The 27,392-nt window shown below is 41.8% G+C and overlaps 1 protein-coding gene across 1 annotated transcript in view; it reads right to left on the bottom strand.

Moving 5' to 3' along the window:
* Window positions 1-27,331, bottom strand: part of GMDS (GDP-mannose 4,6-dehydratase) — a 399,732-nt gene extending 372,401 nt beyond the window's left edge. Inside the window, exon 1 of the mRNA XM_026039752.1 lies at window positions 27,279-27,331. Within this exon, the coding sequence (XP_025895537.1) occupies window positions 27,279-27,323 (45 nt within the window). The 5' untranslated portion in view covers window positions 27,324-27,331. The remainder of the gene's footprint in view (window positions 1-27,278) is intronic.
* Window positions 27,332-27,392: the final 61 nt, after the last annotated feature.

A 27,392-nucleotide genomic window follows, 5' to 3' on the forward strand; every position in this document is an offset into this window, starting at 1 on the left:
AACACATTTATTGGCAGAGATAACAGCACAGGAGAAAAGTTTGGCCTTAACTGAAGCTGTCTACAGCTTCCAGCCTTGAAATAGTAATGTGGTTTAATAGGTTATTGTATTCAATCAGAAATAAACTTTGAGATCTTAAAAGTGGTCAAAATGATCTCTTTTTGCTCCTGTGATAGTGTACCATTTATGATAGTGTACCATTTATCATGGTGTCTGTCTCTAATACTTCTGGGATATTACTTGGCATAAAAACAGCTCCACTCTCAAGCTAACTTTTTTCGACAAAGCATGAAGGTTTGTAAGGAAAACTCCAACTAAAACAAACATTTAATGGGAACATATTTGAGCTAATTTTCATCAGGAAAATACTAGGTTTGGGGTTTTTTTGGGGGGGAGGAGATGGGGAGGGAGAAATGTTTGTGGTAGTTTCATTAACAGCAACATCCAGTCTACAATGTTCAGATTAATAGGGTCTGCAGTCAAAGCAGTCTTCAACACAGATCCTAATTTACCAGATGACAGCCAAAGTCACCAGGTTATTTGCTCTTCTGCAGCAAGTTTAACAKCTCGTACACAAGAGGTGGAATTCCTGAAGTATACATACATGATTGGAACTAAGAATATAAAGAATATCAACTACCACCTGTGACACCTCAGGGAGGGACCATCATCTGTGGCTGGTGGAATTACTTCTCCCTCATCTCTTTTATAACRTCTAGTTAACGTAGGTTTAATTTACTCCAAAGCAAACTGCCCAGGCAAGTATTCCCTTGGAGGACTAAATTTCAAAGCTCTATAAACTACTGTTGATTGTATCAATAAATTMATATGTGGCCTTTACAAAAGCTGCTAACACAAAATGTACTTACCTCAACTAAGCAACTATTAAAAGAAAAACTTGGATGATTTCAASAAAACTTCTGATTTCAAATATTCTTTGGTCACCAAAACAAAGGAGAAAAAAAACCAAAAATAATAAAAACCACCCTGCTTGTTCTCAGGTTGGCCACATGATTTTGAAGCCAGACTGGGCGACGCTGCTTCAGCAGCAGGCGCTGCCAAAATCTGTTTTGGAGACTTTCGACTCTCTACACCAACAGACCAGCAAAACCAATGCCTTTACAGCACAAAAGTAAGGCTGATGCTAGTCTAATTCTTCCTAACTTAATCTACTTTGATTCACAGTTTGAGCTCTAACAGTTAAAGCTTTCCAGTTTTTAATCCGAGTCTTACGTATATCTAACTCCAGGAAAATGGGATCCTATAGGAGATGTCCCTGTGATTTATAGCAATCACTATTTACAGAAACTTTCTTAGATGAACACACTGTGCTGGCCTTTAAAGCTAATACAGGGCAATTAGCTCCAGCCATTTCCAGAAGCTTGTCTTTTCAGATTACCAACTTTAGGTCTCACTTACCATAGGAAAATATTTGTCTTGCAATTGCATCTGTGGCAACATTGCAACTATATTTTATTGTAAAGATCTGTGAGCAAGTCTACGCTGCATAAGGTGGGATGTGGGAGTAGCATCCTTGTTCCCATTCTTCATGATGACCCCTAGCCAATTCAGTCTACCTGAAGACTTATCCTCTACAATGGAAAGCTCTCAGTTCCTGAAGTAGTCACGATTTTCCCCACGCAGGGAGGAGAAAAAAAAAAAAAAAAAGTATTTCTTTTATACTGGAAAGACAACATAAATAACATAAATAGATACCGTCTTTCTTTTATCACTTCACCTTTGCTTTCTCAGATTACAGGTTATTTGGCTATGACACATATTTATGTTGTATGTTTTTCAACTGGAAATTTTAATTTTCTCCAAGTACTTTAAGGAGAAAACAGCACTTTTGCTGCTTTATATTTAGAGTCTCTGAAACCTCAGAAAGTGATAATTATTTGACAGTGCCGAATTACCACGTGGAACAGTTCCCATAGGGCCCGTGAGGTCTCTGCCTTTCAGCTCAGGAGGAACCTTCCACAAGAGGTCCTTCCATCACAACCTCTTCCTGAATTCAGCAGATTGGGCTTGACAGGACGGAGGACGTACCTAAGGTTCCTTGGTTTGTCAAAGTAGAAAAGGCAGCAGAAACTGTTGACAGATATGCAGAATGTGACACAGACACTTACTTATAGTAATTTCACATTTTACTTTAGCTTTGACAGGATTCTGAATTCTAATGTGTTGTATGTASACACTGGTGAAGCAAAGTGGTTGTTCTTACAGCAGAATACCTAAATTAAAAGGGAATATGGATTAAAAAAACACTGTTGCTCAGTGATTGGACTGGATCTGATATTGACATTCAGTGTACCTACTAATAAGRAATAAAATTCTTCTAAATTTCCTGACACATGCAAGAGTAGGAAAAAAAAMCACAAACAAAGCCAAAAACATAGAAAAATATTTTCAGTGCTTTAGAATTTCCAAAGATGGCCTTCATCCCACATGGATTTTTCTCTATAACATTAGCCTTTCAGCATCTGTGAAACTGCAAATACTACCTTCACATTATCCTCCAGTTCAATATTGAGTGTTTTGAGGCTGAAAACGGACCTCTGGGATAAAGTGAAATGAAAAAAATATGTTGGAAACTGAATAATGCCATGCCATAGACATGATTCAATTCATTCATAATTTCACATCTCATTACAGTGAGAGACATGCAACTTGCTAGAAACCTTAAGGGACAAATCCTATACAAAATCTTTTCTTAATACAAAAATTGAAACAAGAACAGCCAACCTTGTACATCATTCTGCAAGCTGTTTTTATTTATGCAAGCTGTATTAAGAAAATAATATTAAAAGAAAGAAAGAAAAAAGCGAGGGGGCTTTGCCCTCAGGTTCAATGACGGATTTACAAAGTGCTGACAATAATTCCCTTCAAGAGTTGTCTTCAACCTGAGATAGAGTTTGATGGTGTTTAAAGAAAACCCAAACTTATATAAATCATTCTACGCAATGAGGGTAAATTTCTGTATTATGAGTGGGCACAGCAGGGATAACATTTCAAGATATGAACTGCCTTCCTGAATTAAAGCATCAAATTTAAAATTGGAAAAAATATTAGAATTAAATGACTTAAGCACTTGAGCTTTTTGAATTTCACTTATATTTATTCAGTAGAATCCTGTCCTAATTTGCCTACAGGTCTTGCCACTTACAATTCTGAAAGACTTCTAAATAACTAAATTTATCAGTAATGTTTTGTCCTTGTCATCTTGCCCTGTCCATATAAGATCAATTGAGAGCAAAAATAAAGCAAACAGACAAGAGAAACACAGCGGGGTCTTATTCCCACATTGAGACTAGAAAAATAACAATTAATAATGAWGAGATGATGAACACAGACTGTTTTTCCGATGGCTGATCATGCTGGAGAAGCCACCAAAGGCTCAACTTGCTATAAAGTTAGATCTGCAACTGAAAGGTCCTTGGTCAAAACTTCTGACCCAAGTCATGCTCCACATGCCACATATATGGACACCATATATATGGAAATAATTCAGGGTTCTGCTATCAATTTAGTACTTAAACCAATCCACACAACAGTGTTTGCAGAGTTAACTCTTCTGATGGCAATGGCTGACACAGTTTTATGAATACAAGACTAAATTTATATTTAAAAGATAGAGCCATTTAGGTATAATTTTGGGGTGGTTCATAGAGGCTTGTCAATTAGATAGATTCTGCTATTTCACTATCATTTTATGTTCTGATTTATTAGAACTATTCAGAAATCCTTTTGTCAGAGTATACGCTAATGGAACAAGGTAACTCCTCAGATTCCCCTTTTCAGTTCCAAGATAGCTGGATGAATTACTGTGATCCAGCTCCAGCTGCAAAACAAAAAAAAAGTGCCCCACCAAAGGGTACAGGTTGCCAGGMCTGTCACAATTTACTTCCACGGGACTGGTGCTCATTCAAATACTTTTTTTAATTGTATTTATTGATATTCCTTTATTATCTCAATCTTTTACTATGAGGACAGTGATACACTTGAGTAAATCAAAAACACCTCATTTTTCTTAAACATGTACAGAATTACTTCCAGACAATATAGGAAAGTTTTCAAAAATACTTTTATTTATAAGCTAAACAAAGTTTTATTTACATAAAATTATACACATAAAACTTTGAAAGCCTTAAAATTTCTAGCCTCTCGGGAAGACTGTATGCATCCAACCTGTAATTACTTTATAAACTATTTTTTAATGTAGCATAGAATATTTTCTGCTTCTTTACTTTTATAAAAATTGAAAGATTTTTAAGGAAGCTCTACTACAGTTTTCAGGTCATTTGATTAAAAGACTAATTCATTGAATTCAGTGATTTGGGTTTTTTTTTTTTTTTTTTTTNTTTTTTGGGGTTGTTTGGTTTTGTATATTTGCTTTGTTTTTTCCCAGGGGAAGAAGTTATAAATATTTTTGAAGGTCTGCTATTGTTATAAAGACTTCATAGCTCAAATACAATAAATAAGCTAAAAAATCAGTGCATGTCCCCAGTCCTCCCACTAATCCAGTTTTAACAGGGTAGTTAACCAGTCATTCTCTTACCTGAAGTATCTGCTGAAGTGTTTTTTATTAGAAGGTTTTTTGTTTCTTTCTTTCTTCCTTTTGCTTTTTGAGAAAAGTATAAATGGCTTTGGTTTTAAGGTTGTTCACGTTTATCTCAAACGGTTTCTGCTGAAATATTTAGCTATTGCAATTTTAATAGCCTAACCTCTCTCATATAGCCTCAGTAAACCATTATGCTTCTCTCTGGGGTTTAAACAACATTCTACCCGTAACAATGAACAGGTGGTTGAACCCCCACAATTGTTTCCAAATATTCAACCAAAGGAAACAATATATGTGTTAACAAGACTATCCTTAGGAATGGCAAACCCTCACTATTAAGAGGGCTTATCTTGAGTTATAAGTAAGTTTACTAAACTTTAAGAGCTCCTGGTAACACTTCCTATATTTTTTGTTTGCCTTTATTAATTGAGGSTCCCTACAGGAATTCATATTTGGGGAGGAACACAGAATGGAGAGAAGCAGGGGTGCAACGTGCTCTTTAGTTCCTCTAGAGAAATCTGGAATAAGTCCCTTTTTTGAGGATCAAGCTTAAAAGTAATGATCCTGCTTGCAATATTAACTTGCTGTAGGATCTCCCTACACTTACTGTCAAAAAGGGAGCAGTGCAGGAACCGCAGAGGGTAAAGCCGTAACCACCCACTGACACACACACAAGCATCTTATATCTAAAGGCAGATTTGTTCTCCTGAACACCGCAAGGAAAAAAAATATTGTGCTATATATGCGTATTAAAATCCAATTAAAACTTAAAAGTTGATCTAAACATACATATAGCAATGCTCACATACACATAAGGCCATGAAATGAAGAAATTTAGTCTCACTACAGCAGCCTAACATTAGCAAAAATTAAAGCAGTACTTGCTTGCTATTTATTTTTTGAAAGAGGATTTTAAAAATCCTCTTTAAAAATCCTCCTCTATATATAGATATATGAATGAATACAAAGAAACTGCTGGCTAGACACTTGGAACGACTTTATTGAAAYCCTTCACAATGGCAGCTTCTTCTGCAGGTGCACAGAGAACATTTTCTTCACTCGAAGTATTGGAGTTGTTATATTGAAAAGCAGGTTCTTTCAAAGCCGCGAATGATTTTAAATAGGAGGAAGAAAAAAAAGAACAAATGGGGAAGAAAGGCAAGTTTTCCAATCTATAAAATACGAATAAAGAGGCCTGCGGTCACTTCTTGGCAGGAAGAACTCCACTAGAGTACCTTAGGAGAAGAGCCTGGCAGAGCCRCTGCTCCCCCGGATGATGGGACAGGCCCTGATGCCCCTGCCATGGCGCTTAGGAAGCGCTGGTGGCTGCTGGATGGGCTCTCCCTTCCCCTTTCCTGTCTTTCCAGCCGTGGCCTAGCTCCTGAGCTGGGAACTGCATCTTCATCTCTCCCCCAGCAGAGTAAAAACGCTCACCTGTAAGTAAGGGGATTTGCAACTATTAGTTCTCCATGCATCTTAATGTAGGCCAGGCTGGCCCAAATCACAGGAAAATACGATCAGGCAGTTAACAAGCAGAAAACCATTCACTCATCACTATTAAAAAGAGTAAAACAGAAGTCGATTAACATGTATTSATATAACTGCTGAAACCACACAATATATTCTCCTCGCCAAGAGAAGCTTGCAGGTAGTCCATACCCCTATTCAGCTGCCACATGTTCCATGGGGAACATGCTTTGAAAAYGAACCTGGGTTCTCCAAGAGTTACAAGTGCTGAATTATAAAACCCAGACTAAGTGCTGGCACTTAAGGAGTCTTAATTTTGAAACATGATTATAAATACATGATCCAAAATCAGTTCCTCCCCCTTTTTTTGTTTTTATTAACAGAAGACACACACTCGTTTTCCTCACACAAATAAGATGAGGACGCAGGGAAAGTCAAGTACAGGCAGAGCTGGAGGATCTCTCGCACCGAGTGAAACGCAGTCAGATACAGGGCTGCTTCYGTCAGTAACAGAAACTCGAGTTCACCACAACTATAAATTGTTCCCCCATGGAGCAGCTTTGAGGGAAACCTGCTGATGCATTTAGATCTCTGAGGAACAACTCCAATTCTAAGGGATTATAATGTAGCACTCAGGAAAAAAAAATACATATATATATATCCATAGCACCCAAGACAGGAAAAAAAAAAAAAAAAGTAGAGTAATGCTCCTAGTGGGTAAGTATTCAAATAAATGAAACCAACATCTTGGGGGGAAACTACAGATTTCATCTTTAAAATTGAAATAAGTGTTATCATTCATTCATGAATCAATATTTGAATCATTTGAATGATTCCTACAAACTGCAGCCAAGAAATGAATGCCACAAAGTTGCAGCAAGTATATTCTGCACTTCTTCAGTGCTTTGAATATACTGCAGATCACCTTTCTCCCACCAGTATTAAACAAAACACTGAACATGAGCCATTTACCTGACACACATACATCCCCAGTATAAAAAGAACTCACATTATCTCTTATAAGGTAGTTTCAAAATAAAAAAGTATTTTTTTCCCTAGGCCCACACTACTAAGGTCTGTTAACACATTATGTTAAGCTTGGTCATTTTGTTAATTACTTGCAAAACTCACTTAACAGTTCGGAAAAAGTGRCCAAGTGAATACATGTAGAAACAGTGTAAAATAAACCTCTCTGTGTGCAACGTTCCCCATCCGCAGGGCCACACCTGCCCCAGCAAGGGCTCCCCCAGCAGCCCTGCTCTCCTGTGCCTAGCGGGCCTTGGCATTTGCTCCAGGGTCGGTCAGGCAACACGAGGAACTCGCTCCGAAATGCCCTGGTTGCGGGCTGGGCGCCTGGGCCGCGCTGCGCTCGCCACGGAGCGGGAAAACGGCGGAACTGCTCTCCCACGGAAGAGAAACAAGGACACCCTCCTGCATCGCCCTCGGCCCTCATTTATTAGGGATGCAGTCGTCTTTGATAAGGTTCCTAATGCTTAGGGCTCCATGTGTTCTGATGCAAACTCTCCTAGCGACATGAACATATTTAACCAATTTTGAAAGCAACTGGCCTTTTAAACTAGAAGGAAGCCCCCAAACTGCCAGAATTTTCCTTTAACCTAGAAGACATTAAATCTTCTAACAACTTTAACAAGATTAACTTTAATGCAATTTTTAAAACTTTTAATAACTTCTTAACATTTTATCTCTGTAATAGTTTTCACTCTTAGCTGCATTTTCATGATCCCCTAAGACTCGGTTTGAGAAAGTTTTTATGGAAAGTTCTCTCCTCAGAAAAAATGGCTTGCAGGGAACCTAAATTGCAGTTCCCACTGTAAGTGGAAAACAGCAAATAATTGTAACACAGAGAAAGATCAGTTTTATTATTAAAGATGTCAGACAAGTTATAATTAAAGCACTGAGACCATTTCCCACGGACAAACCATTCAAGTTCTATTAGTGTTTCCACTGGTTTCCAATACAGGGTATGGGTGTCAATTTCTTTTAYAGGCAATTTATTGACCTTTTAATTCCTGGAAAATTTACATGAAATAAGACCYAGATTAGGGAAAAAGCCAGCAGTCACACAGCCGACAGTCGTGCATTTCTGCACATCCATAGGCAGGACAGACTTCCGAGAAAGGAATATATCTGTGCACCAGARATCCAGAATATGGGACACCCTGCATGACTAAGAAACCTTGGCAACGCAGCGTGGGAAAACATGCCTGGAATCCCGCTGTGCTCTGTATATTCCATACAGTCTAAAGTGACATTTAAACTAAATGTCACCCCTGTTCCCAAAAACCAAGATACTACACCTCTTTCCTCAGCAACAGTCATAGCTGTATTGAGGACTCACCTTAAATATCTCAGGTCATTAACAGCAGCAAAASATACTTAAATTGAATGAAAGGACTCTCTCCAGTGCTGTTTATCACAGGCAACAAGTTATCAGGCATATGGTGAAAGTATTCAAAAAGGCTTTGATATAAGATTTGTAGAAAAATAAAAACAAAACGAAACAAAACCCTCGTATTTAAAGACTGACTTTACAAATAAGTAAGGAGGAAAATAAGCTAAGAGGAAAAAAAATGACTCAACTTTTTTTTCTCTCCCCAGAGATTACTTTCCTATAAGGAAAAATAGAGGTGGTGGCTGCTGAAGACAAGTGTGAAGGAGACCCTCTCCAGCCAAACATCCTTGTACRACACAGAATTCCCATGCAAACTTCCTATGCTGGGCAAATTATTGGTGGGAGACAGATACAGTCATTCAAGACGCAGGAGATGCTCAGAGCCCTCAACTCTTGACAGCTTCAGAGCCTACCAGAGCTACAACTAAAGGGACCTTGCTTGGAGTCTGTGAAATCCCTTAGGAAAATAATAACGTTTGGTGAGAGGGACAAAAAGCCCTGCAGGCAACGTGTCCATCCTCCTCTCTCCCTTCCCGGCACAGGACAGCGTGTGACCCATGGGCACGTTCTGGCACCTCATCAGCCCATTTCTGCTGCCCCTGGCTCACGTCTAGCAAGACACACAGTGATGCCTGGGTGAGGGCTGCTTTTCAGAGCCCTCTGCCTATAAACGGCTTCATGAGCACCACAGCAAGAGCTCTGCTTCCTTTGAACCCAGCAGGCAGATCGGTCCTGGGGAGGGACAGGTGAGGCTGCATCCAAGCAGGCAACTTGCTCGGCTGTCAGGGTCCAGGACAGGAGTAGGGGAAGGAGCAACTGTCTCCCTTCAGGAAGGTGGAAAAGGTGGAGAGGTTTTTCTCTTAAAGCTGTTTCCCTGCCCAGGCCCTCCCTTACTGCTTATGCAAATCCCAGCCTCAAGATATTCCCAGTCAATTCCCACAGCCCACTTCTAAACCTGTACCTTGTCTTTCTGAACCCATTTCCTTTCCTCATGGGCCTCTTTCCCAGCCTTTCCTTCCAAGCACATCACCCACCTTGAACATCCAGACATGATTTTGCACTCCAGCTTCACTGCTTAGCCAAACGCGGTTCTCAAACACCACCTTCCCTCATGACTTTGTCCCTCTGCCCCCCAAAGCTTCTTGTCCAGCCTCTCTCATTCAGAGAGATTCCCGGGCAGGTTTAAACCATCTACATCAGTTGATGAGCCTCTTTCTTGCTTTTATTTCAAGAGCTCCGGGCCTCATCTCTCGCATACAGTGCTGATCTACTTCTGCCATGTTCCCCATTTAGATCACAACRTGGTTCTTCTGCCTCCTGGTCCAAATGACCCAGGACACTAAAAGAGGAGAGAGATGCTCTCAGGTTTCATTCCTGTTTCCCAGTCTCACCCAAGCTCGCTGAGATCCTGTCAAGCCTCAASTACAACGATCTGGAAAATACTTCATTAGCCCACAGGGATGCAGACTCTGGCAGCAGAAAGAGCTGTAAGGACTGGAACAAGGCCAGCAAAGAGCCAACCTTGTGAGAATTCAGACAGGCAACATCAAGAGCCACAGAATCTCAGAATTGCTGAAGTTGGAAGGGACYGACCCCGTGCCCCATGCTCTCAGTGTCCCTGCTGGAGCAGGGGGGTTAGACTAGATGATCTCTGGAGGTCACAGAATCACAGAACGGTTGAGGTTGGAAGGGAACTCTAGAGATCATCTAGTCCAACCCCCCTGCTCCAGCAGGGACACCCACAGCACGGGGCACAGGGCGGCATCCTGGCGGATTTGGAAGACTTCCAGAGAAGGAGACTCCACAAGCTCCCTGGGCAGCCTGTGCCAGGGCTCTGGCACCCATCCCTACGTCACTCTACAAACAGGCCTGTTCGTAGTTATGATTATAGCTGAACCGGGGTCAGAAGCCCTTATTTGAAAAAACGGTCTCGCGATCACACTGCAGAGCACGCACCCCACCCCACAGCGGCACGAAGATTACGCAGCACGGCAAAACATCCTCTCCCCCTGCATGCTTAGTTTTCATTGTAATTGGCTCTTCTGGACTACAAAGTTACGGAACAGATATGCTGCAGAGGAAATTTTAGGCTAGACTGTTAAATCCTGGCAAAAGACACAAAGGTGGCAAAACAGGGCTGTCTAACTACAAGAGTTCTAGTAGCCTAAGAAACCCTACTACCAAACTCACCTACAGTTAACGTTGCAGGCTCCTACAGTGGATATCTATGCAAGGTTAATGCTGTGTGATTGAAGATAACCTGTTCTCGCTCATCTCCAGCTTACTCCCAGGAAGGATTCCGCCAACCACAATTCCCACTGATTTTGTGGTCAGTCTTTGGAAGCAAATCCTGTACCCGACAGCAGGAGCTAACTTTTACTAACTAACTTTTAACAGTAAATCTCACAAATATAACACTTTCCAGCAGTCTTCTGCCATGTTATAACACCATGTTATGCTGTCTTCCCTCTTCTTGACTGGCGTATCAGACAATCCCTAAGCAAACCCTTCTCACCAAGGTTGCAACAAAAARCAGCTCAGTTCATCTGAGGAACATGCAAGTCAGTTAGGAATATGCCAGCCCTGGAAAACTCAAATTGCATGCTTAAGAAAACTAAAAATACTCCAGGCATATGTAAAAACACAAGGATTTAATTCTACTCTCATTAAAGTTTATTTCCTTCAAAAGTTCCCTCTCTTCGTCAAGGCAACATAGCTAAAATCTTTATAACATGCATTTTCCACAAGAATCAAAGCGAATGTACTTTTTGCCAGAAAACAGAAACGCATATTTCTATTTTTCAGCAGCTTCCAAGATTTTTTTTAAAAAAATGCCACTAAGCCAAAGCAGTACATTCCTTCTGCAACTATATATATATATATATGTGTGTATATATATCTTTTTCATATGGTATAAAATATTTGAAGGATAGTACCGAATGAATGACTTGCAATTTTCTTTCAAGAAGATAAGAATAATTTTATGATTGAGCAACATTAGCCTCCTAAAGTTACCCTTTGATGCAACAGTTCCATAATTCCTCTTGCATGGAGGAATTAAGTATGTAAATCTCTGCACATCTGGACAACACTAAATCCTTAATGAAAAAAAAAATTGTTGTTGGCCAACTTTGTGGCTTTTTACAAGCATGTGAAAAACTCGAGTCTGGGAATAAACTGGCAACTTCTCTAGTCCCAGGGTAGGGCAGATAGAAGCACCATGAATTACTCTGCTAGTTACCCAGCTACAGCAGAGCACGGCGCACCAGCTGTGACGTGGTGAAACTCTCTTTAGAGAGACACATACTTCATAACTCCCTATCTCAACAGCCGACTGCTCCTTGAGGAGCTTTCCCTCCCTTCCTGCTCAAGCTGGGAAACACCAATGCTGATGTCAGCCCTCAGTTGGCCCTCAGTTTCCCCCCCGAAAGCCTCCAAAGGGGAGGGGGAAACAGTGGCAGCTCCAGCTGCTGATGACAGTGACTCTGACAGGAATTTTCCTAATACTCRGAAACCAAGAGCACAGGAAGCTGGTGACAAACTGTCATGCAACACATAAAGACCAGAACAGCAAAGTCCCACTGGGGAAAGGGATCCAGTAAAGAGGGAGAGAAAGCTAATATGCTGAGAGAACACATCTTTAACTTGGGATAAAAGTTACAAGTTTAGACATGACCAATTTCATTCTGCAAGCACAATCATACGTTCAGAGTGTGATAGGAAAAAAGTATTTACCGAGGTACTGCCTCCAGCCAACGCGAGGCGAGAGCTGCTATATAAAGACGCCTTCAAAGCAAGCAATGGGCACAGCAAGCAAAGCTGCTCTCAAGCGCTTTCTTTCAAAGCCACGCCAAGTTTCACACGTTGTGCCCTCCTGTGTTGACACGGATTCACTTTTTATTTAAAATACATAAYTAAGGACAGTTATTGGTACTTTCCCCCTTTATTAAAGCAAACAATCCAAACTTCCCTATCTCTCCATTCCATTTGGGCAAAGCGAGGGCCTTCCAAGGACGCCGGGCCCAGCAGAGCCCGCCCGTGTGTGCAGGCTGCCTTTCTGCCTCCTCCCTCTCGGTGCGGAGCTCCCCGCAGCCCAGCCCCGCGCAGGCAGCGCTGCTGCCGCTCCGCGAGGCAGCTGTGACACCRCAAGGCTGCTTCTCCCCATGCGGTGTCCCGTTTCCTCATGCAGTGTCCGTGCTGGTCCAGGTGGCAGAGGGGAAAAGGGGGTGGGAGGTGCTGTGGCCACACGGCCATGCCACAGCTCTGCAGAGCRGAACGGTTTCGTCTGAGCCACGGTTGCACTTCCCCGAGAGGCCATCCCACCTTTAATGCTCGTTCCCAACTACCACCTATTCCTGCCACCTTCCYGCTGGCCCAGCTGGCCACACAGCCACAACTGCAACCCAAGCAAAAATACTGAAGGGGAAGAGAAAATAAATAAATAACATCCAAATAGATGAGTTTTCAGGAACGACCCTCTTTTCCTAGTTCTTAAATTAGTAATTCACCTCCAGCATCCAACATAACATCCCTTACTCTTCCAGCCCCTAYACACAATCTTGTATTTTCCATCTCTCCTTCTCAGCTTCCCAAAAGAGCAGCAGTCTTAGCCGGGCTTGACAGCTCTAAAGCCGAAAGCGCCCCTGGAATCATCTGAGCTGGAAAGCAGCAGCAGGAGAAGCTTTCACGACAACAGCTAAATCCAGCACAAACACTTCATTCCGTTTAAAGCCATTTAAAAGGCACATCTACATGCATCCGYATGCTGATACATATGAAATCCACATTAAAGTAGCATCATTTGTTAATAAACCTCTCACAGATTTTTTTTCCTAAATATTAATAAGCTCAGATAAGGAGAAGGGGAACCGTCTCAGCACCATGCTGCTTCTACCAGCCACGTTCCAACAGCACTCCCAAAGAGTTTACAAGTGGASTTTAACATAGATCTCTTTGCTTTACAAATGGAGGAACTACATAGAAAACTGCTTAGTTCTYGAGAAACTGAATGCAGCAGCTGCTTTCAGAAGACAAGATAGTTATGTATCACTGTATTAATCCGGCGCTACCCGGAAGATGCTTTAATCCTTTACTACTTTTAATAAGGCTTCAAGTGATGGAGAGAAGATGGAGTTTCCCAATTCACCAGTTTCACCAAACTGTGTGAAGAGCCACCTAGGCTCACCTAAATTATTTCAGTTCTTTGTGTTACATACAGAATCATCCCCTTTTTTCCCAACGTTACTACATAAACCAGAGCTGGGAGGAGGCAGCATCACTGACGCATGTTCTGGTAGCCAAAAGGCTGTGGCAGCCCTGCAAAAAGGACAGAGATCAGTATTTTTCTAGGAGACCAACACTGGAAACATCAGATCAAAYAAGGCAGCCCATTATCACAGGCAAACCCTGTGACTGTGCTGCCATCCAGAGGGACCTGGACAGGCTGGAGAGTTGGGCAGAGAGGAACCTCATGAGGTTCAACAAGGACAAGTGCAGGGTCCTGCACCTGGGGAGGAATAACCCCAGGCACCAGCACAGATTAGGGGTCGACCTGCTGGAAAGCAGCTCCACGGAGAGGGACCCGGGAGTCCTGGTTGACACCAAGTTAACCATGAGTSAGCRGTGTGCCCTTGTGRCCAAGRAGGCCAATGGGATCCTGGCTGCATCAGGAGGATGTTGCCAGCAGGTCAAGGGAGGKGATYCTGCCCCTCTRCTCAGCTCTGGTGAGGCYGCACCTGGAGCATTGGGTGCAGTTCTGGGCTCYCCAGGACAAGAGGGATGTGGAGCTTCTGGAGAGGGTCCACCAGAGGGCAACCAAGATGATTAAGGGAATGGAACATCTCTCCAGTACGAGGAGAGACTGAGTTAGTTGGGCCTGTTTAGCTTGGAGAAAAGCAGATTGAGAGGAGATCTTACTAATATGTTAAAGTACATGAAGGGGTAATGTAGGGAGGAAGGGGCCAAGCTCTTCTCAGTGGTGGCCAGTGATAGGACAAGGGGAAATGGGTACAAGTTGAAACACGGGAAGTTCCATCTCCATGTGAGCAAGAACTTCTTCACATTGAGGGTGACAGAGCCCTGGCACAGGCTGTCCAGGCAGGCTGTGGAGTCTCCTTCTTTAGAGATCTTCCAAACCCGCCTTGATGCCGCCCTGTGCCCCGTGCTCTGGGTGACCCTGTGTGTTCCGTGGGGTTGGACTAGATGATCTTTAACGGTCCCTTCCAACCTTAAGCTTTCTGTGATTCTGTGAAACCTGTTTCTCTGTTTTCCCATACCACAAAGCTACACTTTCAGAATCAAAAGCATGATTTTTGACATATGGATTTTTTATGACTAAAAAAAGAACTCAAAAGGAAAAAAAAAATATTACAAAGTCTTTCTACAGAGATTAACCCTGGAATTAACGCAATGCATCTRAAAACTTACCAAGTGTTGCCTTCCTAGAGTTATTACATCTGAACACCTGTAAGGACTCTGCTATTAATAGCACCAGTGAAACTCTCATGAAAACAAAGAAGTGCTACTTGTGGCACTGGGATTGGGGCTGTGTCAGCAGTTGGGTTTTCATGATTTTAACACCCAGCTGTAAAAACTGCTCTCAGTTAGAACCAAGCCCATTACACGTGCATCCATAGGGAACAGGGTTTCTGTTTTCACTGGGTAAAACACAAGGGTCAACTATATTTTAATACATAAACTCTGAATAATAAGACCTAAAATCTGCAAGTAGTTTTTAGACAATCATTGCCAAACAGGACTAAGTCTCATGAGACAGTCTGGTAGTACAAGGCAGAAAAATGGTAGAGCACAAGGTATGTGGAGAAATAAGAATGTGTGATACTCCATTTTCCACATGTCCTTCAAGAACTAGAGACACACCAAAGAAACTGTGCTGATCCACAGTTCACAGCTACAGATCTTTGTAACTTGGCCACTGTGTGCTTAAACACTGAACGACACCAACAGATTTTTGCTTAAYAAGACACCATGCAAAGTTCAAGCCAGGAATAATTAGCGCCATGAATGCATGAAATTAAAAGCACCACTTAAATCGACAGTGAACTCACGTCTGTCTCATACAAGCATGAGAACTGCACCATTTCTGTTAATCAAACGTGTCAGCAATATTCTGCTAGAGAGATCCTGCMATAAAAAGAGTATTTTTCATTAAAAGACACATAGTCAAGCTCTAAAGAGAATACAAATGGAATCCAAAACAACTTTTTTTCCTAGTATGTTTGATACATTGCAAGTATTCAAGGTGTTAGTTTATTTAGCTAATAAACTTCATTTTTACAGAAGTTGCACATGGCTTGCAGTGTGACTAATGCAGTGTGGAAAGACAKCAATACCACTTAATTATAACATGCAGCAACATAAGGTAATGAAATAGTGCGTTTTTATTGCCTCCCTCTATTCCGATAAATAAKCGTGTATTACAGCTATGTTTTCTCTTCTGCATACACAATGCCAATGTAGTAGCCTTACTATGAAGGTTAAAGCAATACAAAAGCTTCTCCCATTAAATTTCTCTATTTTTCCCGATTCCATATTAAAATGAAGTCGCTTCATTAAGATAATCACATAACACATGAAACTAGAAAGACTGGGCAGTGCATCCGACAAACTTTGAATAACTCTAAGCCTTTCCTGAATCCATCCTTCTTTCAGTTTCCACCCAACATGGGAAAGCTGAATGCACATACACCCATACACCAGATGTTAAAACAGAGGAAAAAGTTATCTGAATTGTAATATTTAATCCTCTTAATAAGGTTAAAAAAAAAATCTTTACGAACCAATGCTATTCCTAAAAACTTTTTTTTTTTTTTTGCTGAGAGCAGTTAAAATAAATAAATAAAAATATCATCAAAAAAACCCCATGCCCACTGAACCTGAAGACTAGATAAAGCAGTGACAATATTTTGCTCAGCATATTGAATTGCTCACAAAATTTCAGACCCTCACTAGGAATGTGGGCTTGTACCTCTATTAGAAGAACCCTTTGAATTGATTTCGGTCTCCCTTTCCCTAYCATTTAGGGTTATACACAGACCTGTCATGTCCTTCAATATACTCACACAGGCCTTATGGTAAGGGACAACACTTGTAAATAATCCTAGGGACATTTTATGAGGGGAATATGGAGAGTCCTTAGCTTGCACTAAAATGCCAGTCTCAACAAACCAACAGGAAGAAGTGCTTGAACTTTCCAGGGAGTTTSGAAGCCCAAAACCATGACATTTTTGGCTCAAAGAATGGTTTAATGTCAAAGTACACACATGAGAGAACAACATTAGAGACACGACTGCGGCCAAGTAAGAGGGAAATTAAACAGACCAGTCAGTTTCTCAGAAAGAAACACTAAAGAGCAGGGAATAGASAGAAGGTGACCAGTGACTTTAACTATATGGTGAGATCCCTCAGGGAACTGGTGGCAATTCAGAAGCACTGCTCTTCTTTGGATTCATTTCAGATCMAAACCTCCCAGGTGCAACACCTGCAAGTGCTCTTCACTTTCCAATTTTTAATTGCATACATACAAACATGCATTTACTGTACAAATAATTTCTTTACACTATAAGAGCCAAAAAAACCCCAATAAAATCAAGTTCTTCACTTTCAGTTATCACCGAGTGCTTCATAAATACCTCCATCTATTTCATTCAGGTAGCTTTGCAGAATGAAGTGCTACTAAGTGCACCCCATGAACCCACCATCATCACACAGGCACCCTAAGCATCTTTCAGAGTCAGCAAAGCAAATGTTTATACTGCCAGTACAGATACAGTGCTATTCTCCTTATTCTGGGCAAAGGTATGCATTTAACTAGATAAACTGCACTCTAGAGTTCAAATAGATGATTCCCACTCCCTGGAATAGCTTCCTACATAACTTCCTTAGGCTTAGATGCAGTTGGACAAGAACCTGGAAACAGAATCCGCCCTGGAAACAGAATCCATTACCAGCAACACAAGCTCTGAAAAARGAAAGACAGCAAGTTTCAATAAACAAGCGAAATTTTGCCATCTCATTCTGAAGTCAGAGAATTTCTGATAGAAACAGAAGACTCATCAACTCAACCTGCTTAGTCAGTGCCCAAACTGGTATGCACCCACACCACAAGGACCAATTGGAACATTAAAAGACAGGCAAGTTGGCCATTTCAAGTGCATATGTGCTCTCCTAAGCTTCTCACCATATACACCTCAAGTTAACTGAAAGCTTTATTCACTGGCAATAATTTAAACCATCCTTTTATAGTTTATTCAATTAAAATAAAAAATATAGCATTTTTGCTTAGGGAATTTTAGTGTTAATGTTCCGGTTGTTTCCGATTTGCTGAGTCCGTGTTACATTTCACTTGAATTGATCAAGATGACAGATGTGATGTTATGGCATGTGATAAAAGCAGAGCAAGTTTTGTGTGACAGCTGAATTGGATTATAGAAGATTAGCAGACAGTAATTCCTCAACTAAGAATTATTTCCCAATTAAAAACAAAAAAAAACCTCACACTGTTTAAATAAGAGAAGCAATAGTGCAATAATTTGAAATCCTACCTACCCTTTACAAACTAAAAGCAGCATAATAAAAGTTTCTGCAATGATACTTTCCACAGTATAGCTGCTTAGTGAGCTAGCAGAATTGCAGAAGAGTACAAATATTACTAACAGAAATGCAGCTAGTGCCCTTTCAGGGACACAGTCAGTATTAAGATTTCTGTCTCCTAGTACTAAAAATATCCCTTCTTAAGGAATACTTCATAGCTTAGCTAGTGGTCTTTAGAAGATTCTTACCTTTATAGCTTCAAGAATAACTATACAGCTGCACTCCAATGCCAGAAGTGAAAGCCTGCAAATCTACAACTGCCAAGTCTCTGCCACTGGGCAAAAGCCCCCCAGCRTTCTGAAACCACTTTCGCTCCATTCATTTCTGCTGCAAACATGAGGAGAAAAATCAAATAAACAAAAATCAAATAAACCTGTATTAATTAATAAAGAAGATGTCAAGTTCTGCCACAAAATAGTGGCCAATGGGTTCAACAGAATAACAACCAGGAAGAGCCTGGATTAGTAAAAAGGCAAAGGAAAAAGGGTTTTGTCTTCCAAAATGTTTCCAGGAACACATATATCCCAAAGCTTATGGGATGGACGCACCATAAAAAATTATAGTATTTTTTAGGTAAATTGGAAGAATTCTGTATCTTTTCATATCGCACATCCTGTAGGCCTTTAATTTCAGAGGCAAAGAGTGTGCTAAATTTGGAGATACAGACTAGGCAGGACTATGTTGGCAGACTCCTACAACATAACTATGAAAAAAGTTCCACTGATATGAAAACTATAGTTATTTACCTGTACAAAATCCAGAAGACTTAATAAGAAACATCAACATTTCATTACCAAGGCTGCTCCTTGTCGGCGTTTCTGCTTTTAAAGAGCTCTATCTTCAAAAAAGAAGGCAGGGCACAAAACAGTAAAAGATAGGATGGTTCTTCTAAATCTTCCTAAGAAGAAACAGCAATAAAGAGAGAGCCAGAGGTTATTACCAGCCTCACTGAATAAGCAAGCCATTGGTGACAGCCTCAAAGAGATCCTGCAAGCATGAAACAGAAATGTAAAGAGAGACCCCGCTACAGCACGCCAGCCTTCTGGCAGGTGGCAGCCAGTCAGATGTTGTGGTCATTTCCAACGCGGCTCCCCAGTCTGCACCAAGAGAAGCAAACAGGGACTACAGGAGCAAGCTGAAGAAGGGACAGCAAAACACCAAACTCTAAAGGTAGAAATCAGGGAGAGAAGACACACAGGGGCAGTCCAAAGCATTCCCTGACTGACTTGGAGTTTTCTTTCCTTCTAGACTGACACTGCTTTCACACACTGGGAAAGGTGACATCCAAATATAAAGTCCTACACAAATCTCTCTCATTAAAGTTGACTAGGTCCTACCATGTTTGACAATTAGTTTTTTCCTCAAAGGAAACAGAAGTTTCTTCCTGTTAGCTCCAAGATGCTGAAGTTCAGAGACTGCAGCACAAGGAGCAGGTTTATCTGCTTGGAAACTCTTTCCAAAAGTCAAGAGCTGCAGCACTCCACGCCCAAGGCGGCTGCATTCTTGTACTTGATATAACTATTGCATCACTGTATTTATCTGAGCAATAATGCAAAGGTGTTGTGATAAGGTCAGCTCGATTTCTCCGATTCAGCTGCATGATACAGGCTGTTTCACTACTGAACGCAATAAAAAAGTGTTTCAGTATAAAATATCAAATGTTGTTCAGTGAAAGCTGTCACTGAACCAAACCCAATGGGATCAAACTTTGTTTACTTTCAGATGATATTTTGGACATAAAAAGTGAAATTCAATTTTCCCATTCTCTCTCTCTCCCCATATCCCCTTTATTTTTTTTTGACCTAACTCCTGAAGAAGGAAGTTGACATTTGCTGTACTATTTTGTGTGTGTGCATGCACACATACTCACACAAAAATAATCAAGACGTTTACTTTGCATGAGGAAGTCAAATTGCTTAGATCTGCATGTGAAAAGCACACATCTATAAGGCTGACAGGGCAGTTTACATCAACTTGTTTGACAGGCTTTAAAAAAAAAGTTAATTATGGATTTATATTGTGAAGACTTTGCACACCCTTCAGATGGAACAATAAGCTATTGTGATTTTCTCAAATAATGGCTAGAGAGAAGACAAGAGAGAATTCTGCTCTTCCCCCTCACCTTCTTCTAGTTTTGCTTAATTGAAGATTTGGTGCATAACTCTATCTCCTCTACAGCTCCTATACATGACCCTAAGGAATTCCTTCATTGAGAAGCTGAAAGTATAATCAGCAAATTTATATGAAAGAAGGAGGAGGTGAGAAAAAGATTATGGGAGAAAACAAAARCAAACAAATTCAACAAGTTATTCTGCTTATTTAGCTAAAAAGCAATCAAAGAACTAAGAGATTCAGAGTATATACGCAAGGGAGAAAAGGTACTCACCTTGCTCTTGTGCCAATGTTCTCCTCTTGATTCAAGGAAAACAAGCTCGCTAAAATGAGCACAAGTCTGGTGCTACAACAACATAGGGGAAATCAAGCAAACAAATTCCTAAGAACTTATACTTAATTAGGACTCAGGAATGTCTAAGGAGGCTGCGATAAAAGGTAATAAAAAGGTATATATGGGGTATGCAGGGAGGAAGGGGCCAAGCTTTTCTCAGTGGTGGCCAGTGATAGGACAAGGGGAAATGGGTACAAGTCGAAACACAGGAAGTTCCATCTCCATGTGAGGAAGAACTTCTTTGTTGTGAGGATGACAGAGCCCTGGCACAGGCTGCCCAGGGAGGCTGTGGAGTCTCCTTCTCTGGAAGTCTTCCAAACCTGCCTGGATGCCACCCCGTGCCCCGTGCTCTGGCTGTCCCTGCTGCAGCAGGGGGTTGGACTAGATGATCTCTAGAGGTCTACACCATTCTGTAATTCTGTGAAAAAATGTTAAGAGACAGAGAAACTATTTCTTGCCATAGCGCTGAGATTTTATGTCACAGGAAAAAGAAATAAAAATCAAAAGTARGTGTAAAGAAACCCAGTACCCCTCCTCAGAGGAGGCTGGCCAGCAGGAAGTACTACTACRATGAACACCACTGTTAACAACTCCATTGAAAAAGATTTCTTGCAGCTTTCCTGGATTAGGCAAAACAAACAAAGTTAAACCCTATTGAGGTGTATAAGAAACCAACTCCCTTGTGCGGAACATATAACAGCCTGAGGATCTGAAAGAAAGAAGCAAAGAGGAAACATCACCAAGACTTAATGGAAAAGTACAGTCACAGGAAAAAGCTAAATGAATTCTCTCTTCACCTTGGACTGGCAGTAGATATATAGAGAAGAGGATGCTTCAACTCTTTAAAATCTTAAGAAATAGAGAAATGCAAGTTCTTGCTACACCAATGGCCACCAGTCTTCATTAAGGCACAGACAAGAATAAGTTGCAAGCTGCTGGCCACGGGATTCTTTGCTCTCCTTTTCAGTCTGAGCAGCAGTAGCAACAGCTGCTACCTCCATCAACAGCATCAGAAAGTTGCACAAGTGCACACTGCTTGGCAGAAATCATCTTGCTGAACTCAATTTGAGGACTASGTTTCTATTTGCTTCATATCTTAGTAGTGTACTTAGTACATCAACATCAGAAGTTCTGTTCCAGGAAATGACAAATACTGTTTCATCAAGGCCCACAGCAGGTGAACATTATGCTAAAGAGGATCACATAAATCCCTTTTTTCACTAGGGTTTGTTTGTGTTTGGTTCCCCACCACCATGTCCTGTACATGGTCTCTTCAAGCACGCAGTGCTGCTGATTGCTGACACACTGGTCCCAGATGTACATCTCCACATTAGCAGGATTTGCCCTTCCAGGAAACAAAGGCAGAATAAGGTTTTCTAGCAGTCAAATACTAAGCAAAGCTATGTAAGGATAGAAAAAAAAAATGCTAAAACACCCAGACATGTATGAACTAATCCTGTATCAGCCATTCTTTCTACCAYGAGTATGGTCTCACCTAGGCTGGAAGAGCACCAGGAACTGCATTATTCTGAAAGGTAACAGGCTCCTCTAAGCAGACAAGATGACCAGCATTTCTTTTGCCTTTGCAGTTCTTGAAGATAAGCCCTGCCCGTTGGCCCATACTGTTTTAGAATATATATCACAGCCAGAGAGGATAAAATGTAGGATCATTTATTTGCAGATTCCTTTGAATAAACAGGTCAAGGCACTAGCTTAATTAGACTGTCCTGAAATCATCCTTCTCTCTTCTAATGGGTGGACAAGATAGTGTCTTGATGAGAGATGAGAGAAATTCGTGCATTTCTCAAAATGGGATTTTTGCTTTCAAATGCATTCTACTCTCCTATTTTGCTATCTGTAGCACTTCTTTTTAATAAAAGATAGCTTTCCCCAAGAACTTTGGATAAAAACAAAATTCAATCAAGCAAACAACATCAARAGAATTCTAATCCTTTGGATTTTATCCTTTGCCTGGCAAACCAATATACTTCCTGTTACAATAAATTATCCCATTTCTTCATATTTACCTCCTAGATATGCAGACACTACCAGAAGATAAGGATTCCCACCTCATCATTTAATCATAAAAGCTAATTTAAAAAAAATACATTTCCTATTTCCTTTACCACTTCTCCTGAAGAAATAGCTCACTTAACCACATATAATATCGAGAGTTTAATAGACATGCTGTAATTAGCATTTGATTACCTTTTTTCCTTTTTTTAAATAAATGGTAGTTTTCCCCCACATTATCTGTCTTGCTTAACAAAATAAATAAATAAATAAATACTACAGAAACAAAGGCAGGCACTATATTCTGCCTACATCAGTCACTTTAAAAGAAAARTTCTTATCATTTACACACCTCTGCTCACTTTTCAATTATATTTACATGACGATAACATAACGGCATCTGAACATTTTCAACCAAACCCTAAGATTTTCAAACTGCAGTTGAATTTGACAGAAGTACAGGTAGCTGAACAGAAATTAGAGCTACTATTCTTTAAAAGCTCTGTTTCTTTTGGGGCAGAAACATGACTGCTTTCACCATGTATAATTTATGATAGCCTCCAGCCATGTATGGACATGCAACTTCCTCTGTTTTGCTTCATTCAAAACTCAGCTTTACAAGTATCCACTGAGCGTTTTTTTTCTTTTTTTTTCAATAGACTTATTGGTCTGCAAATTCTATCTTATAGTCTCTCTAAGGAAAAGCTGATGGCATCAGAGATAAGACAGGCATTATTCACAGCTCAGAATCCAGTGACTGAAGTGGAAAAAGTAGAAGCATCAACATATAACCCAGTGTAACCAGCTACACTGCGTATTTCACCAACAAATCAAACATCCAAGTGCTTTTACAAGCATTAAAATATAGAAAGACAACCAAACTGACTGAAGTGTAGTCAGACTTTCTGCAGTTATTTAAATTCAGCTCTAAGGTATTTAGTGACAATGCCTAAGAAAACAAAGGTTTCAATAAAATAAAGATTTAGTAGTTTCCCAAGAATGTTAAGAAATGTCAGGGCATGAATTTCTTAACAGACAGCCATAAATAAATTTGCATCTAGAGCCAGTACTTTATACAAAAATTCTAGTTTTAAAGAATAATTTTTCAAGGTATCACAGTTTGAAATATCCAGCACTTCCATTTTGCACTGTGAAGACCCTCTGCAATACGAGAGTCACATTTTTGTTTCATAAATGAAAGTATTTTCATAACACACCTCCATGAGGCACATGTTTCATGCAAAGTATTTCTCCTCAGGCAAGCAGAAGTGCTGCGTGTAACTCGCACTTTACCTACGACTGGACCTAAACGTATGACTGGACCTAAACCCACACGACACTTCAGAGATTAACCCACCCAATCACAGCAACTGCCTCTCTCCAGGATTCACCTCAGCAAAATTAAGACACAGTTTACCACTGTGGTTTACCAGCTGTGCTCAGAGAATGGAGATAAGGGGGAATACCAAACTGCAACAGGACCCTGCAGCACCAGCAGCCACATGCCTAGAGTTTCTTATCAGGCCTGCAGGCTGCAGAGTGATAACGATGCCATGCTGAGCCCACTGGTAAATGCAGAGTCAGTAGAGATTCATTTAGCTACTATGGTTTTATAGGGAAGCCCAGTCCTTGTAAATAGAACTCCATTTGAATCCAACCATACAAAGAYGGAAGTTTCCTCCTTGTGGCTTCACCACCTGTTTTTTAAACTTGCTTTGTTATTTAGCCAAATGTCATAAAATCACTTTCCCAAGTAGCCACTTCCAGAGCCTTCTATTGCCAACACCTTGCACCTAGAGCAGAATCAAGTCACAAAGCTCATCTTGTTAATCCTTCCAGGGTTATGGCCCAAGCTTCAACTCACTCATTATATAGAATGAAGTGGTACAGATACCCACCTCTTCTTGCATCCTCCGAAGYCTACTTAGTCCCATTAGAGGGCCATAAAACAAAAGATAGAGCTGAGCTGTATCTCCAGGTGACTTTTTAGTTACAAACTGAACCAGAGAACAATAAAAATTATTGTTAAAGTATCTCCTTAACTACAACTCTGCTTTTTACCTACCATCTTTACTAAGTAGAAAAGATGGACAATACGGAAGCTCACAGTTATCAGGAACTTCTGGAAACAAAATGTGGTGCCCAATTCCAACACTAAGAAACTTCAAACTTCCCAAGATACCAACCCTGCTCAGGAAGCACCACTGTAACCCAGCGAGCTCTTTGTTTAGCATAGGAGTATTTTAAACACAAAACCACAACTATATGGTTGCTAACAGCTGCCACAGCCCACCTAACTCTGTGTTATCTCCTCCCTACCTTTGGTTCCAGGAGCCAGGTGAGGTAGCTCATTAATCTGTCTCGGGGTACACTCACCTGTGCACACATGTACACACACACACACACACACACGCAGGTTCCTTACACAATGCAACAGCAGCCACACACTTTTAAAATAGGTTTGTTGCAAGAGAAGGAGCCCAGTAACTAAGATTACAGCCTAGTTCTATGTCGTCCTCAGCCTTAAGGGATTATTTAAAAAAAATAACAGTTAACACAAAAGATCCTACTAGCTAAATTTGAGTTCCCACTTCTACATGTTTCTACATTTTACAGATGATACTTAAAAGAGAGGTCAGTAGGCCTGGGAGGCAGGACATGCTAGTCTGCCTGTTCTCAAAGAAGCAACAGAATCCACATCTCCCATCTCTGGGAGAGGTCCTTCTAAACAAGAAGAACATCATTACATAACAATAAAGGAGTGAAAGAGCAGCAAGGCACAAACACTACAATGATTTCCTTTTAAAATTCATCTAAGAGGAGAGACCAGGAATCCCAGTTATGGATCTCAGAATGATGGAGCATCACAGGACCCAGAGAGAGGCGACGCCCAAACTAAAACTTTCATCCTGGGCAGAGAGTTGGGAAAGTCTTGCCCTTTTGGTACTCAGCCTCACTGTAAGTTTTATGTATCTCAGGCCTTTCGCATGTCTTCTCCCCTGTACATTCCAACAGTAAACAGTTTGTCTGAGAAAGGTTAAATTAGGATGGAAAGGCAGTGCTGAAGACACAGAGCACTGTCTGAGTCAGACCATTAGTTGGAGGCTAAAGGCCTCCAACCTCCTATGTTCAATGAAAATGAAGGTACTTCTGTCAAAGGACCTGAAGCCTGTTCACACAGCAGCCCTGGCGAAAGGTCTGACTATGCTTTAAAAAAAAAAAAAAAAAAATATACACATCACCATTTTCCCCTGCTTTCCATGTCCAGCTATATTTCCATGTCAAAAACCATGTGGAAGGGTTTCTCAACTCTGCCTGAATGGCAGGTAGCTGCTAACACATCAGAAGACAACACACTGAGAAAGCACCACATGAAAACAGAAAACACGAGAGAAAATAAGAACAGGAGACGAACACTCCAAGCATAGCCCAGGATTTTTTTTTTTTTTGACTGCAAACAAGAACTGATGTGATCCCGCATCGTCTCTGGACTTATTCCCTCCTAAATGATCAGGTGACTCTTCTGTTAGAAGAAATACTGTTGAGAAAGTTTAAGAGCATCTTAGAGCAATGTTTGTTTTTACATGTACTCTTCCACAATGCCCACTGCCTTCAAAACAAACCAAAGCAGTATCTCAACAGTGGATCTGCAAACATACCAGTGCAAGTTACAGCTAAAGAAGATGTTCTTCCAAATACGAAGCTGTCTCTGATTAAATGCAAGCCACAAATGAAACAAACTGTTCCACTCAGATTCTAAAAAGAATATCCTCCTTACTATCCAGTGTTACTCACAGGTTACAGTAATCACAATAGAGTACAACACACAAGCTGAAGTCACACAGCAAGTTGAGCGGACAGCACAGTGTTTTTGCCTTGAAACAGGCAACATTAATAGCACCAAGGAAGGCACTGCTGGAATATGACTGAGTGGGTCCAGGGCTGCTTTAACTTAGCACCCATTTGCCAGGTGGTAGCAAAGACAAGACAGTGCAGGCCCTGCATGGGCAAACAGTCCAAGCAAGCATGCAAGGTGTGTGCTGGAAGTGCAGCACCAAAAGCTGCAAGGGGTGTGCATCAGCACTCTTGCAGGTCTCGCTAGGTTAAAACTCACCACAGACACTGCAGCACCCWGGAAGAGGAGGTATCTCCGAGGCCAACACTGATTTTCCCGTTCCTGCCACCTTGCTCCTGCTCAAAGCACACGCACTCTGCAACAGCATCATTCTCCCTACGAGTGCACAGCCAAAGGGCTGAAGGCTGCACACCACCACAAACACACGACAGGCAGCCTCGTGAGATCCATCCAGGCCTGGGCACAGCAAATGCACGGCTGCCCCTGACCCAAAGGGAGGGGGGACCGGGAGCCCCCCTGCGCGACGGCTCTGCTGCATCAAAGGTGCCTGCAGGCCGCCCGGCACCCCCGCAGCTGGAGCCCATCGCGGTGTCCTCTGCACGTGCTCCCCGTTTGCCTSGACGGGGATCGCCGCAGCCCGGCTCGGGCTGCTTCCCGAGGAACGCCAGGTGAAGTTCCCACCGGGCAGCCCACGCACGCGGGTCTGGTCACCCAGGGAAGTCGCCGCCGCGCGCGCCCCCGTGCCGCCGGGGCCCGGGCTGCCCGTTACCGGCGCTGCCGCGGCGGCCGCGCGGGCGCCGCCCCCGCCCCGCGGCGCCGGGGACCGTTAGGGCGGGCGCCGCCAACGGCCGCTCGGCGGCGGCGGGGCGGGGGGAGGATGGAGGGCAGAGGGAYGGGGACGCCGCCCTACCTGGCCGGTGATGCCGGTGATGAGGGCCACCCTCCTGGGACCCATGTCGCCGCCGGCCGCCGCCGGCTGAGCCATGACGCGCCGGGCGGCGGCCCAGGTGCGGCGGCGAGGCCG

Source organism: Nothoprocta perdicaria, unplaced genomic scaffold, assembly GCF_003342845.1.
Source record: "Nothoprocta perdicaria isolate Ctin4 unplaced genomic scaffold, notPer1 scaffold_24, whole genome shotgun sequence".
In the NCBI taxonomy this organism is placed as follows: Eukaryota; Metazoa; Chordata; class Aves; order Tinamiformes; family Tinamidae; genus Nothoprocta; species Nothoprocta perdicaria.